This window comes from Rhinopithecus bieti, unplaced genomic scaffold, assembly GCF_001698545.2.
Source record: "Rhinopithecus bieti isolate Rb0 unplaced genomic scaffold, ASM169854v2 scaffold_26131, whole genome shotgun sequence".
NCBI lineage: Eukaryota > Metazoa > Chordata > Mammalia > Primates > Cercopithecidae > Rhinopithecus > Rhinopithecus bieti.
The window spans coordinates 1,533,363-1,548,251 of NW_016812390.1; the positions used below are offsets into that span (position 1 = coordinate 1,533,363).

The 14,889-nt window shown below is 52.2% G+C and overlaps 1 protein-coding gene across 1 annotated transcript in view; it reads left to right on the forward strand.

Moving 5' to 3' along the window:
* The first annotated feature begins 1,540 nt into the window (after positions 1 to 1,540).
* GRIP2 (glutamate receptor interacting protein 2) overlaps positions 1,541 to 14,889 on the forward strand; it is a 36,280-nt gene continuing 22,931 nt past the window's right edge. The window contains 13 exon segments of the mRNA XM_017896283.1: positions 1,541 to 2,512; positions 2,791 to 2,926; positions 3,833 to 3,978; positions 4,673 to 4,759; positions 5,296 to 5,371; positions 6,584 to 6,729; positions 7,858 to 7,887; positions 7,890 to 7,976; positions 8,091 to 8,282; positions 10,478 to 10,603; positions 11,146 to 11,295; positions 13,876 to 14,062; positions 14,546 to 14,691. Of these exon segments, the coding sequence (XP_017751772.1) occupies positions 2,182 to 2,512; positions 2,791 to 2,926; positions 3,833 to 3,978; positions 4,673 to 4,759; positions 5,296 to 5,371; positions 6,584 to 6,729; positions 7,858 to 7,887; positions 7,890 to 7,976; positions 8,091 to 8,282; positions 10,478 to 10,603; positions 11,146 to 11,295; positions 13,876 to 14,062; positions 14,546 to 14,691 (1,840 nt within the window). The 5' untranslated portion in view covers positions 1,541 to 2,181.

The following is a 14,889-nucleotide window of genomic DNA, read 5'->3' on the forward strand; positions in this document are numbered from 1 at the left end:
ATTTTGGAGAAGACAAAATGATAGAGACTGAAAACAGATAAGTGCTTGTGGGAAACAAAGGATGGCTCAGGGACTGACTACAGTGGAACATCAAGGGAGAATTTCGGGGGCCAATAGAAATGTTCTAAAACTTGGTTGTGGTGGTGGTCAGGAGACATTTTCCAAAGTGCCTCAACATGCTCGCCACAAAGAGTAAATTTTACTATATTTAAATTTTTATTTATTTTTATTTTTTATTTTTTGAGATGAAATCTCACTCTGTCACCCAAATTGGAGTGATGTGGCACGGTCTCAGCTCACTGTAACCTCCGCCTCCCGGGTTCAAGTGATTCTCCTGCCTCAGCCTCCCAAGTAGCTGGGATTACAGGCGTCCGCCACCATGCCCCGCTAATTTTTGTAATTTCAGTAGAGATGGGGTTTTGCCATGTTGGCCAGGTTGGTCTCGAACTCCTGACCTCAGGTAATCCGCCCACTTCGACCTACCAAAGTGCTGGGATTATGGATGTGAGTCACCGTCCCCCAGTCTAAATGTTAAAAGTGGAGAAAATATAAGTTAGACTAATATACTAATATACACACTTACAGATTCCTGGAGCCCACCCCCAGAGTGTTTGCTTTTTCAGGTCCTAGTTGGGGCCAAGAATTTTCCTTTCTTACTTCCCTTTCCTTCCTCCTTCCCTCCCTCTTCCCTCCCCTCCCTCCCCTCCCCTTGCTTTCCTTCTTCCTTTCCTTTCCTTCTTCATTTCCTTTCCTTCTTCCTTTCTTCGTTTCCTTTCCTTTCCTTTCCTTCTTCCTTTCCTTTCTTTCCTTTCCTATCCTTCTTCCTTTCCTTTCTTTCCTTCCCTTTCCTTTCCTTTCCTTTCCTTTCCTTTCCTTTCCTTTCCTTTCCTTTCCTTTCCTTTCCTTTCCTTTCAAGTAATTAGAAAATGACATTTGAAAAACAATCCAATTTCTGTAGCTTTAACACACTTTAAATGCCTAGGAAAGGCAATGCCTTGGAAAGGAAATGCCTTGCCTTCCCTTCTCTTCCCTTCTCTTCCCTTCTCTTCCCTTCCCTTCCCTTCCCTTTCCCTTTGCACCGTCCCGTCCTTCCCTCCCTTCCCTTCCCTCTCTTCCCCTCCCTCCCCTCCCCTCCCCTCCCTCTTCCCTCCCCTTCCCTTCCTTCTCTTCTGTCTCTGTCTTTCTCTCTTTTTGAGACAGAGTGAGGGTCTCACTCTGTCACTGGAATGCAGTGGCACAATCACAGCTCACTGTAGTCTCAACCTCCCAAACTCAAGTGATACCCCCACCTCAGCCTCCCAAGTAGCTGGGTCTGCAGGCACGCACCACCATGCCCGGCCAATTTTTGCATTTTTTGTAGAGATGGGGTATTACTATGTTGCCAAGGCTGGTCTTGAACCCCTGGGTTCAAGTGATCCACCTGCCTCAGCCTCCCAAAGTGTTGAGATTACAGGCATGAGCCACTGTGGCCAGCCAAGAATTTACATTTCTGACAAGTTCCCTGGTGCCGTGGACCTGGGGACCACATTTTGAGAATCTCCACATCATACTGTCCTACCTTCTTTATGTTTGAAATGTATGAAAGATTTTCTACTAACTTAAAAGAAGCAAAAAAGACAGATTTCATTGCAGATTAGATGTATCTTAGAGAGATAAAGAAGACATGGAAAGTATGAGAGAAGGGTGGATGTGGGTCATGGAGAATAAAATGGGAAGTCCTGAAGTACATCTATTAAGCTTTTCAAAAGAGAGAGAGCTGATGGAAACAATATTTGAAGAAACACGAGGGAGCACTTTCTCGAATTAGAGTGAAGGAGGACAGACTTAGGCTGCCTAGAACACCTGAGAATGTAATTCGTAAACTCTAAAGTGCGGTCCTCATGCGGAAGCATTAATCAGGTCCACCCAAGATTGAGTTTCCTCTCTGTCAGAGCTGTCTCACATCAGCTGCGGTGCCTGCATGTGAGAGAGAGAGCTCCCCATCCCAGCAGGTATGTAAGCACAGCCCTGGGTAGTAGAGTCAGCAGAACTGGATTCTAATGCAGATTGCACAACTCTCCAGCTGTGTGACAATGGGCATGAGTTGGCCTTCTCTGAGCCTCAGCTTCCTTATCTGTACAGTGGAATAATCTGATCCATGGTAACACCATTCACAGGGTTGTTGAGACAGTGAACCACAGAATGGCTGTGAAGCTCCCAATGTGTAGTGTAGTGCTCAGAGAATGTTATTCAGCCCCAAGAGCAGGGGCCAGGCTTTCTTTGGGAGGAGAAGCCGTGAGGATTCTACAGCAGAGAATCGGTGGAGCTGGTGGCAGGAGGGAACCCATCTCACAGGCCACGTCCACGGAGTGGAAAATAACCAAAGCAGAGGAGGTCTGCAGGAATGGAAATGAAAGTGGAACTCGGTCCTTTCCCTCTTTCTCCCCTGCAGACGATGGGCCCTATTCCAAAGGAGGCAAGGACACAGGAGGGGCTGACGTTTCCCTGGCATGTCGCAGACAGAGCATTCCAGGTAATGAGGCTTCCCTCATTCCCTCTTTTTCTGCCCTGAAGGCACAGAGAGCCCTAGGTGGGGGTCAGACGGCAACAGCTTTGCCACTAACTTGCTCTGTGACCTTAGACCAGCCAGTTAACCTGTCTGATTCTCCTCTGTAAAAAGGAGATGATCATCACCCAGGTCTCTGCAGCAGAGTGCCCTACTAACCAGGTGCTTGCCTCACTTGTCTTGGACCTGGGGGCCTGGGGTAGCCCCAGCTGCCCGCTCAAGCCCCCATCCCCATCTGTCGGCAGAGGAGTTCCAAGGGATTACTGTGGTGGAGTTGATCAAGAAGGAAGGCAGCACGCTGGGCCTGACTATCTCAGGTGGCACCGACAAGGATGGAAAGCCCAGGGTCTCCAACTTGAGACCTGGGGGACTTGCGGCCAGGTGAGAAGTGGGCTTGGCATGGCAGCGGGAGGTGGGTGCAGAGGCAATGATGGGAGCCCAGGGTCAGTGGAAAATGTACTGAGGGCCTTAGGCAAAGCAATCAAGCAGCTATTTCCAGGAGCACCCATCAGCTTGGTGTCTGCAGAGGGAAGGCCTCCAATGGAGGCTGTAATTCTAGACCCTGGCTTCTCTTTTCTTTTACACCAGGGGCTTGGCCATAGCACCCCACAGTCGCCAGGCCATATCTGCCCTCCAGGCCCTTGCATATGCAGTCTTCTATGTCCAAAAGCCTGTTCCCCACAGCATCCTTCTGGCACACTCCTCTTTACCCCTCCATACTCAGCACAGAGGTCACTGCTTCCAGGAAGCCCTCCCTGACCCCAGGCCAAGGCAGCTGCGCTGCTCTGTTCCTAAAGCCCCACATGCACATTTCTGCACACATTGTCCTGATTTCTCCTATCATTTGCCCCTGTGGCTCCCTTGGACCAGGAGGCCTGGGAGTTAGCCTCTCAGTCACTGCATCCCTGGGCCTCGCACAAGACAGGTACAGATAAATGTCCAATTGAACAGAAGGAAGGTTGGTGGCGAAAAGCCAGGAGGAGCGTTAGGGAATAGCAAAGGATGTGATGATCTGGCCACTCTGCAGGCTCTTCTGAGACACCCCTGCACAAGGAAAAGCAGGCAGACCAGTGTAGAGGGAAAGCCTGGGACCTGGGCATCAGGCTCTGCACTCTTTTACTCGCTATGTGACCTTGGACAAGTGTCTGACCTCTCTGAGCCTCAGCTTCCCCGTTTGTGAAATGATGATCCAGTGATCATAAAGATTCCAGAGGAGGGTGGGTGTGAATGCCAGGACTGCATGGGCCAGCACCTATTACCATGCGTGCCCTGGCCTTCCTGCTCCAGGAGTGATCTGCTGAACGTTGGTGACTATATTCGGTCTGTGAATGGGATCCACCTGACCAGGCTCCGCCACGATGAGATCATCACCCTGCTCAAGAATGTGGGCGAGCGCGTGGTGCTGGAGGTGGAGTATGAGCTGCCCCCGCCTGGTGGGTGCCCTTGGACGGGGAACTTTCTCCACTGCCTCGGTCGCGGGTGGACATGGCTACCTCCCCACCAGGGCCTGGGTGGTGGGGATCATACCAGATGGAGTGGGTGGAACCTGGAAACTGGCCACAAGCATCCATACCTCACCTAGGGGGTGTGCCTACGACCGCAGTATGCTGTCACTAGGAGGCGGTGGGACTCTACAGCCAATGTCATTTTACATATTTAGTTTCCAGATGCTTTTCCTTTAGCGGGGAAGGTTTTGGAAGCATTAGCTGAATAAGTTGTTCCCTGGCCTACCACACCCACACTCCACTCCCCTGCACTAAGTAGCAGCGGTGTAGGGTTTCACCTAGCTTGAGATTTTCAAAGCTGGTCTAAAGTCATGAAGTTTGAGTAACTGTCTGGAATTCAACCCTGGCCTGAGCCTACCAGCCATGGACTCAAGCCTGAGTTCTGCCGTCATCTCTGTGAGCATGGGCAGGCCCTTTCCTCTCTGTCAGTGGTGGGCTAAGTGGGATTAGGGGAGAGGATCCCCCTAAGCCTCACTTATTCGACCTGTAAAATGGGCAAGGGTTTACCCTCTCTGTAATCTCTGTGACTGATCACCCAGTCCTCCTGGAATGAGCTTTGGGCACGTCTGCTGGCCTGAAGATGCAAGTGAGGGACTCAAAGGAGTCCTCCATTTCTCCCCAGCTCCTGAGAATAACCCAAGGATCATTTCAAAGACAGTGGACGTCTCCCTCTACAAGGAGGGCAATAGCTTTGGCTTTGTCCTTAGAGGTCAGTGAAAGAATTGCCCTTGGTATTGGGGCAGCAAGAAAGAGGCTAATACTAATTCCATGTGTGCACTGTTTTGCTTTGAATGTAATTTATGTATGTCTCAGTTCTGACTTTAAGGAACACAGGACCGTTAAGGTAAGTATTCAATGGAAAAATTTGCCAAGCAATGAAGTATGCTTGGCTGAGGAGAGTGAGAGGAGACAGTTGTACTGGAAAATGATGGTGAAAGCTGCTACAGAGATTGAGAACAAAGTTTGGAGCTTCCTAGAGATCAGGGAAAAGGGGAAATAAGGTGAGGTCACAGAAGGGAGGCAAGCCATTTGACAGAGAGAGGACTTTGGTCATGTTGCCCATCCCTCGCACCATCTCTTGGGAGGGAGTAGTTATTGTTGGTGTCTCCTAAGAGGGTCCATGAATAGCAAGGACAAGGTCCTCAAACAGGTTTTGCTGAAGGAGCCTGCTCAGGGGCTGTGTGGGGGCCTCTGGATCGGAAGGGGTGGGTGAATGATTCCTGCTTCTTGTCAAATTCTGTCCAGGAGGTGCCCATGAAGATGGGCACAAGTCCCGCCCGCTTGTCCTGACCTACGTGCGGCCCGGTGGCCCTGCCGACAGGTGAGCCGAGGCAGAAGAAATCCACACACTGCACTGACTTGCCCCAACTCCCGTGCGAAGAGGGTGGAGTGTAGTCATCATGCCCGTTCCCCAGATGAAGAGACTGAGGCCCTGAGGGAGCACTCCCTGCCTAGTGTGATTCAGGGAGTTGCTGGTGGAGCCGGGATGTAACCCCAAATGAAGGAAACCTCGACCCCTTTCTTCCCCAACATCCTGCTGTCTCGGGGGCTGGGGTGTCTGGAGAGGGGCAGCCTTGGTGTCCTTCTTCCCTTTCCTGCTCCTTAGTTTCCCCGTCTATGGAATGGTCCCTAACAGTTGCTATGAGAGATTTGGAGGCACGCTGATTGGCCACTGCTGTAGCCGTCTGTGACTCAGTCTCCTGGGTCCTGGCTGATCGACCCAGCTCGGCCCCGCCTGGGCCCAGCCCGGAAGGGCCAGGAGGAGAGAATGTGGGGAAAGAACATGTCCAGTTCCCAGTTCCTGATCCCCTGGCCTCCCCAGTGGGAGATTCCTGGCCATTTTAAGAGAAGCCTGGAACGGCCTTGTCAGAAATCTAAATCTGTCCTTGGGACAGGGCCCTGTGATGAGCTATTCATAGAACCCCCCAGAATAGCTTTGACCACCTGTTGGGAGAGGCGTTCCAGGCTGGGGATGTGACCCAAACTGAGGTGAACGCTGCTAGGGCCCCTCCCCTGGCCCCTGCTGAATTATTTCCCAGGCGAGGGTTGTCATCAGGCCAGAATTACTGCTGAGAAACCAGGATGAGGGTGGAGCAATGGGAAGGGACCAGGATGGCTCAGACTAGCCCCCAATGCTGTGTGGCATGGGCACAGCTCACACCCTCTCTGGGCCCTGGTGCTCTCATTTGTCCCTGAGGCAAGAGTTGGGGCAGCACTTGAAGGGCACCCCCAGCTTAGACATTTCAGGGTTCTGCGCTGAGTCTGTGAATTACTACACACCCAGAGGAGTGGCAGGCGGCAGAGCCGCCCCATCCTGTCTTCATCCCCCCCTTGCTTTATGCAGCTCCCCACCCCTGGGGTGGCTCATTCCTTCACTCACTCATGCGCCCCTTCACCCGTCCCCTCCTCCCCTTCCTCCTCCACCCACTCTCTGCTTCCTTCATCCTCCACGCCCCCCTTCCCAGCGCCCTCCCAGACAGGCTGTGCCCAGTGCTGCTGCCGGGCCAGGCTGGTGACCGGCCCTTCCCTGCAGGGAGGGCTCCCTGAAGGTGGGCGACAGGCTGCTCAGCGTCGATGGAATCCCGCTGCACGGGGCCAGCCATGCCACCGCCCTGGCCACCCTGCGGCAGTGCAGCCACGAGGCACTCTTTCAGGTGGAGTATGATGTGGCCACCCCTGGTGAGTTGGGGGCCTGAGTGTATGGGTTGAGGCAGGAGGAGGCCCGGGATGGGGGGAGGCGACAGTGGCCATGGATCTTTACCACTGCAAAGGCTGCATGACCTTGGGACAGTCACAGCCTCTCTGGGCAATAAATAATATGTGCTAGGCATCGGTTGATGCGCTGGGGATCCAGTCTAAACACACAGAGTTGAGGTCTCTGTTCTCATGGAGCTGATTCTGGTGGGGAGAGGACAGTATCCGAACAGATAAGATCATGGTGCATGTCAGTTGGCAATAAGTGCTGCAGAAAAAAGAAAAGGCAGTGGGAGAGAGATGGGACAGGCTGGGGGTGCTCTCTAAATAGGGGAGTGTAGGGAATGGGATGAGGAGGGAATGTCCAGGAACGCATTCCAGAGAGGGTGAACAGTAAGTGCAAAGCCGAGCAGGAGATGGGCCGGCATGGTGGTCACAGTGAGGGAGGCTGCGTGGTTGGCACAAGGTGAGTGAAAGGAGTGAGGGCCAGAGCGGGGTGAGGTGAAGCCGGGAGGCCATAGTACCATAGAAGCGTAGCAGCGTCCAGGGAGAGCTAACAACTAACAGGTGGGAGGCTAAGGAGGAGGAAGATGTGGGGATTCAGTCATATGATGATGGGTCCAGCTTGGACCATGATTGCTGAGATTTGGACATGGGAGGTAGGGGCGGAGGCAGAGCTAAGGATGCGGCCAAAGTTTCGATTTCCAGCCCTGGGGGCTGTGTTAATGGAGGGCCATTTTCTGGACGAATGGGCATGGATTGCTGTGAACGTTACCATTTAGTGCTGGTATACCACAGGCTCTTAATAAACTCATGGCAAATTCATATCACCCAAGCAGCAGAGCGCGCTGGGATCACAGTCCCGTCAGCCCCCCGCGCCCCCCCCCCCCCCCCCCCCCCTGACCTGAGCTCTACCCCTCCTTCCACTGCTATCTTGTCTGTCAAATTGATATGAACACTGGTAGAAGATAAAGAACAAAGAAAAAATAATAAAAATTACGTTAATCAAATGGGTTTAACAGTTTCTCCCGCACAGGTAATCAGATAGTAGAGTGAGGCTGGGGAGGAAAAGTGCTGAATTTGCCTTTCAGACTTTTTTTCTCCGTCATGCAGACACGGTGGCTAATGCTTCAGGACCCTTGATGTGGAAATAGTCAAGACACCAGGTCATGCCCTGGGGGATCTCGCTCACCACACCTCCCCTCGGAACAGTCAGGTCATCACATTGACGCATCCAAGCCAGCCAGCTGTGGACAGGGTAAGGCACCACCTTGGGTACTTCCGACGCATCGCGGTGTGTACAGGGGGAGGCGGCCCGACTTTGTCTGGCCTGGACTGGCCTCCACCTTTGCTCCCCTGCTCGACCAGGAGCGGAGCCCTGCACCCTGGAGACCACATCCTGTCCATCGATGGCACCAGCACGGAACACTGCTCGCTGCTTGAGGCCACCAAGCTCCTGGCCAGCGTGTCGGAGAAGGTGCGGCTGGAGATCCTGCCTGTGCCCCAGAGTCAGCGGCCACTGAGGCCCTCAGAGGCAGGTGGGTCCCCTCAGCAGATCTCAGGGCCCAAACCTGGGCAGTCATGAGGCCTGAGAGGCCCGGGACCAGAGCCCTGGGCAGGCTGGGAGGAGCAGCCTAAAATGTACTAGGACAAATCTTCATTTGCACAGGGAAGCTCAAAACTCTCAAGAGCAGCCACTGACGTTAGGAGGGTGGGGCAGAGAAACAACTTAAGGGTTTGAATCGAGCCTGCTGGCATAGATGTCCCCAAAGCTGGTTTCATCACAGGTTGCATTAATAGGAGTATAAGGGCTAGAATGACGGAGGGAACAGTCCTGTGCTCTCTGCTACTCAGAACTTAGATCCTGGGCTCTTCTCAGGGACCCTCAGCAGGTCCAGAGGAGGCAGCTGGGAAGGTAGAGAGGGCCTGGAGTTTCTCCTGTGAACTGTCAGGGTCTCCCAGCTATGAGCAGGGAGCTGCGTGCTGGGCATTTCCAAGAGCAGAGGAAGTGGCTGGTCTGAGGGTCCAGAGGGCACAGCTGGGGCCAGGGGCAGAGTGGAGGGTGGCCACAGAGGGGCAGCTTTCAGCTCAGGGCAGGAAAGCACCTCCAGCAGACCAAACCTTGGGCCTTGAGTGCAAGTCCCATCTTTGCTCCCAGCAGCTGGACAAGTGCCTTTCCCTCTCTGGGTCCCAGTCACCTCATCCGTAAAAAGGAGGGAGGACCGCTAATGCACAGACACGGGGGAGGCTGAAGGAGATAAAGGACAGAGCACCGCCCAGGCGTATACATCCTAGCCCTAAGGGCAGAGCTGGAGGGTGAGGAAGGCGTCTGTCCACCCCACCCTTTGCAAACCCCATCTTCTGGAAGAGACCGGAATCCCCCACATCTGCTTGGGAGGACAGTCCTTGGGGAGAGTCCTTCCCTATGGTCTCTGCCAGCTTCTGAAAAAGCCGCACTGAACCACAGTCCAGGGGCTGATCAGGGCGACATTAGGGCTTGGAACAGTGTCATTCATTCTCGTACCATTTATCGAGCATCTGCTGCGTGCCAGGTTTGGTGCTGCAGCCTGCATGCCTCATTTCTTCCTCATGACCCCTCTCTGTCCTCCCACTTTACAGGGAAAGCTGAGGTAGCATTGCAAGGCTACACATCTGCTTATAACCCCTTGGCTCTCATTAACTGAGCTTCTACTAAGTGCCAGGCACTGCTCCAAGCACGTTATATTAACTCATTCTAATCCTCCCCATTACCCTAGGAGGTGGCCACTCTCTTGGTCCCATTTTACAGATATAACACTGAGGCACAGACAGGCCAAGTGACTCCTCCAGGTCCCGCAGTTGGTCAGTGACAGAGCTGGGATTTCACCCAGGCAACTGGCTCCAGAGTGGGCCAAGCCCTGGGGAGGGGTCTGTGGAGATGTGGCTCAAGGAGACAGAATCAATTGGCTGAGACAGTTGAGTCCTCACCTGTCCATCAGTGCAAGAGGAGAGCTGGCCTGGGGCAGTCTGGGAAGAGGTGTTGTATGGTGGCCAGTTTGGAGGATCAGGTGGAGGAAGCAGGGTCTCCTAGGGGGTCGGGGTGGGGGTATTCCCTGGAAACTTGGAGCAGAAGTGCAAAGAATTCACTGTGGATAAGGCTGGGAAGGGTTGCAGCCTGGGAACGGGGAGCAGCCTCAGCCTGTGGTGCACTTCAGCCTTGGCCAACCCAGCAGGGAGCCCTGGAGCAAAGGCTGTCCTGGAGAGTCCAGCGTGGGGCAGAAATAGCCAGGCCCTAGTGCCCCTGGTGCTCAGCCACTGGCCGAGGCTGCCTGGGCTGCAGAGCCACTGTATATCCCCAGAGTGCTGCAGCTGGACACTGTCTGCCAGCTGCACTCCTCACCAGTTCTTTCTTGGAGAAACCTCATGGGCAGCACTCATAGCCATAAACCTCTCTGGCTCCAGGGCAGGATGCCTGTGTTCAAATCCGTGCTCCATAACCTCCCAGCAGTGGGCCTCGGCCTGGCCTCCTTTCCCTCTCCTGTCCCTGCCTCTCGGGCTGCCACGTGGCGGCAGCTGCACTCTGAACACAGTGCCCAGCACATCGTAGGCGTCTGGGACATGTGAGCAGATTACTAAATGCCTTGCCTGGCTCAGGGGAAGCGCGAGGATCTTCTGGTTCCTGCTTTCCTGGCTTCATAGTGCCCTCAGCCACTAACGCCTGCACCTCTCTTTCCTCTTTCTCCGCTGGCTACAGTGAAAGTGCAGAGGAGTGAGCAGCTGCACCGCTGGGACCCCTGCGTGCCCTCCTGCCACAGCCCCCGGCCCGGCCACTGCAGGATGCCCACCTGGGCCACACCTGCTGGCCAGGACCAAAGTCGATGTAATGTGCCTGCCCTGCTGTAGCTCGGCCAGTCTTGTAGCCTTTCCTAGGGACGGGGTGATGCCTGTTGTCTAAGGGAAGGAAACTCAGACTCAGAGATTAGGGAGCTAGGTGTGTTGATGCACGCCTGTTGTCCCAGCCACTCAGGAGGCTGAGGCTGGAGGATCGCTTCAGCCTGGGAGGTTGAGGCTGCAGTGAGTCAAGATCACACCACTGCGCTTCAGCCTGGGTGACAGAGCAAGACCTCAACTAAAAAAAAAAAAAAGAGAGATTAGGTGACCTGCCCCATTGTCATCTAGCATTCCAGTGGCGAGATTGGCCCTTGTCCCTAGTAGTGAGTTTCACAGGGTCTATGGAAACCCTACAGTCTTTGAGGCCCAGAGAGGAAAGAGACTTGCCTGAGGTCACACAATGAGTAACTGATGTGAAGGGGGAAGGCATCCCCATCTCTCCCTGTGGTTGGGTGGCTTCCCAGCACCCACTGTGTGGCGGGGTGGAGAGCCTCGGCTGGGGTTCACGGGGCTGTGCTCTCATCTCCCCAGCCTTGTCTTCAACTCCCTTTTCCTCGCCGACCTTGAACCACGCCTTTTCCTGCAACAACCCCAGCACCCTTCCCCGTGGATCCCAGCCCATGAGTCCTCGAACTACAATGGGGCGGAGGAGGCAGCGAAGAAGGGAACACAAGAGCTCGTGTAAGCCGTGGTCTCTTCCCTCCTCCTTGGGCTGCCTGTATGTCTGAGAGTGAGGCTTGCCAGAGGGTGTATGTCGGGGCGAGGGGAGGTATTTTGGGCAGAGCTCCAGGTGTATGTGTGGGAATGTTAAATAACATGACTGGAACACCAGGCTGTCATGGATGGCTGGGCAGGTTGTGCACTGCACAAGAGGACCACTGAGGGGTGCCAGTTACTTTGTACACTCTTATTCTTGTATTTTTATTATAAAAATTCCTAGGACTTGGTGATAAAGTCCTTGAGGAAAGGAAGTCTTTTCAGGTTTGCGCGAAGATTTCACATTTTTTGCCATTCAGTCCTGATTCATTCATGGATAAAGTCTCAGTGCTGCATTACTATATCCTTACCACCTCGCTGCTGTTTGTTAATTTCCCCTAAGAGAAAGACATGGCCTGAGACTAGCTGTCCAGAATGTAATAATTTCCAGTCTTACTTCTCTGCTTATTTATTATTCAAAATTTCCCTTTTGAAATGAAGATATTTACATATTAAGAAAAGTAAATCAATAGAAGACAAATAGTAGTGAATGATAAGGCAGGAGCCATGTGGAAGTGGCAAAACACAATAATGCCTAAAATTTCAAAACCCTTCTTGGGAAGAGTCTTCCTTTGTTGATGCACAAAGGGTTCTCAGCCTCCTGCCACATGAGCTACAGTGGCCTCCAGGAAGGACAGAAGATCAAACTTGGCCATTTGAGATAGAACCAGGTGAAAGAAGAGATGAGTACAGGTCACCTGGTGTCTGAAAAAAGCTAAATATGGTTCTATACTTCCTGGCAGCCAAGGGGAAATGGGAAAGAGATTTCAGAATCAGATCAGAGACAAAATATACCTCTACCAACCATCTTTCCTGGCCACGAAAGTGGGGAATATGTAGGTGAAAAGATGCAGAAGTGCTGCTCACAGGCGGGGGATGTGGAGACTGCAGGCTCTTGTGACTCCTCTACCTGTCTCCTTCCTGAGATGTGTAACTAAGAAAGTACTATCATTATTGCTATTGATAATAATTTATTAATTAATTTAACCAAAAAATTTGACCTCTTACGTACCATTTTTATCATTGGGGATATAGTAGTGAAAAGGAAAAAATAGGCCGGGCACGGTGGCTCATGCCTGTAATCCCCACACTTTGGGAGGCCAAGGTGGGTAGATCACTTGAGGCCAGGAGTTCGAGACAAGCCTGACCAACATGGCAAAACTCTATCTCTACCAAAAATACAACAAATTAGCCGGGTATGGTGGTGCACGCCTGTAATCCCAGCTACTCTGGAGGTGGGAAAATCGCTTGAACCTGGGAGGCAGAGGTTGCAGTGAGCCGAGATGGTGCTGCTGGTGAGCCACCCTGGGCGACACAGTGAGACCTTGTTTTAAAATAAATAAATAAATACACATAAAAACACAATATACCTAAAAACATAAAATATTACACATTTTGTAATGTATAATATACAGTATAATTTAATAATATATGACAATAATATAATTAGTAATAAAATGAAATACTAAATAAATTTTGTTTAATAAATAATAAATGACTTCCAAGATTCGTATTAATGATGCAAATATATTTCACATATGGAAGGTAAAACAATATTTATTAAATAACTTTATGCATCAAATACTTAAACATAGAGTTGCCATGTCACCCAGCAATTCCACTCCTAGGTATATGCCCAAAAGAAATGAAAACACGTGTCATCTCCATCTAAAAATTTATACATGAATGTTCATAGTAGCATTATTCCCTGTAGCCAAATGCTGGAAGGAATGCAGTATCCACCAATGGATGAATGGATAAACAAAATGTGGTGTATCCATACAATGGAATATTATTCAGCCACAAAAAGGAATGCAATTCTGATACCTGCAAAGCATGGATGAACTTGAAAACATTATGCCAAATGAAAGCAGCTAGTCACAAAGGCCACACGGTGCATGATTCTGTTTGTATAAAGTGCCCAGAACAGGCAAATCCAGAGATGAAAGTAGGTTCGTGGTTGCCTAGGGCTGGGGGACATAGGGAGATCTTTGGGGATGGCTGAAGGGAACAGGGTTTCTTTTGAAGTTGATGAAATGCTCTCAGATGTGTTGTGGTGATGTTTGCATAACCGTGAATACACTAAAAACCATTGAATTGTACACATTAAATAGGTGACTACTGTGGTATGTAAATTATATCTCAATAAAGCTCTTCCCAAAAAGCAGAGTGACATAATATAATAGATACTACAGTAGATCACAGCACAATAATATAATAAAATTACACTACCCCCAGAACCTGTTTTACAGCATGACAGTCAGTCCTAGCCACTATCTTCCCTAGTCCTTGCTGCACCCCACAAGGTGGGAATCACAATCCCATTGTTCAGATGAAGAAGCCAAGGCTCAGAGTGGGCTGTGATCTGCCTGGGCCTGGATTGAGTCAGGGTTCCCACTTCCTTGTGCTCTGGCTCCAGTGCCTTGGGCCCCGGGATGGGCAGGCCCTGGCAGGAAGACCTCGGTGGGGCGACTCACCTGAGTGCTGGGCCCACCTGTCCTACAGTGTCGCTGGCCTCCAGTACAGTGGGGCCGGGCGGGCAGATTGTGCACACGGAGACCACGGAGGTCGTGCTCTGCGGAGACCCCCTCAGCGGCTTTGGCCTCCAGCTCCAGGGCGGCATCTTCGCCACGGAGACCCTGTCCTCCCCACCCCTCGTGTGCTTCATCGAGCCTGACAGCCCGGCTGAGAGGTGAGCCTCCTGCCCCCTCCCTACTGAGCCTGCCACTCTCCAACTGAGAGAAACTGAGTCACAGCACCAAGTCCTAGCTTCACAAGCACATCACTTAACGGTCGCATCAGCCCCAGCACCAGCCCCATTTTACAGATGAGAAAACCGCGGCTCACAGAAGCTAACTCACTTGCCCAGGATTACGTAGCTTACCCATGGAATCCCAGGGCTTGAACCCCTGTCTGCCTGAAGGCACAGTCCTCTGTATATACATCTTGTAAGGCTCATGGCGTCATTCCCATTGGACAAACAGAAAAACTGAGGTCCAGCAAGGTCCAGCCCTTAGCCAGATTCCTGAGGATACACAGGTGGGCCAGGGCAGAGCTGAGAGTCACCCCAGGCCAGGAGGTGGGGCCCAGGTTCAGTCCTGCCCTGCATGGCATTCTTCTCTCCCAATGGACCTGTCACAGAGCCTCTTCTCTCTGCTGGGCCCTCTGGGTTCAGGTGTGGGCTGCTACAGATAGGGGACCGTGTCCTGTCCATCAATGGCATCGCCACCGAGGATGGGACTATGGAGGAAGCCAACCAGCTCCTTCGGGATGCCGCCCTGGCTCACAAGGTCGTGCTAGAGGTGGAGTTCGATGTGGCGGGTGAGTGAGTGGCTTGAGCTTCCTCCTCGTATTTCAGGGCCCTGCACCCCTCCTCTCTTTATCCTGCCTTGTGGGTGCAAACGCTCCACCCTATCCCCCTCTGTGCTCAGTGCCTTTCTCCCAGGGGCTTTGCAGCTTGTGTTGGGAAGGGAGGCCTTGGCACGGGAGGGAGAAGTTTCCACACAAGGCAACTTTTGC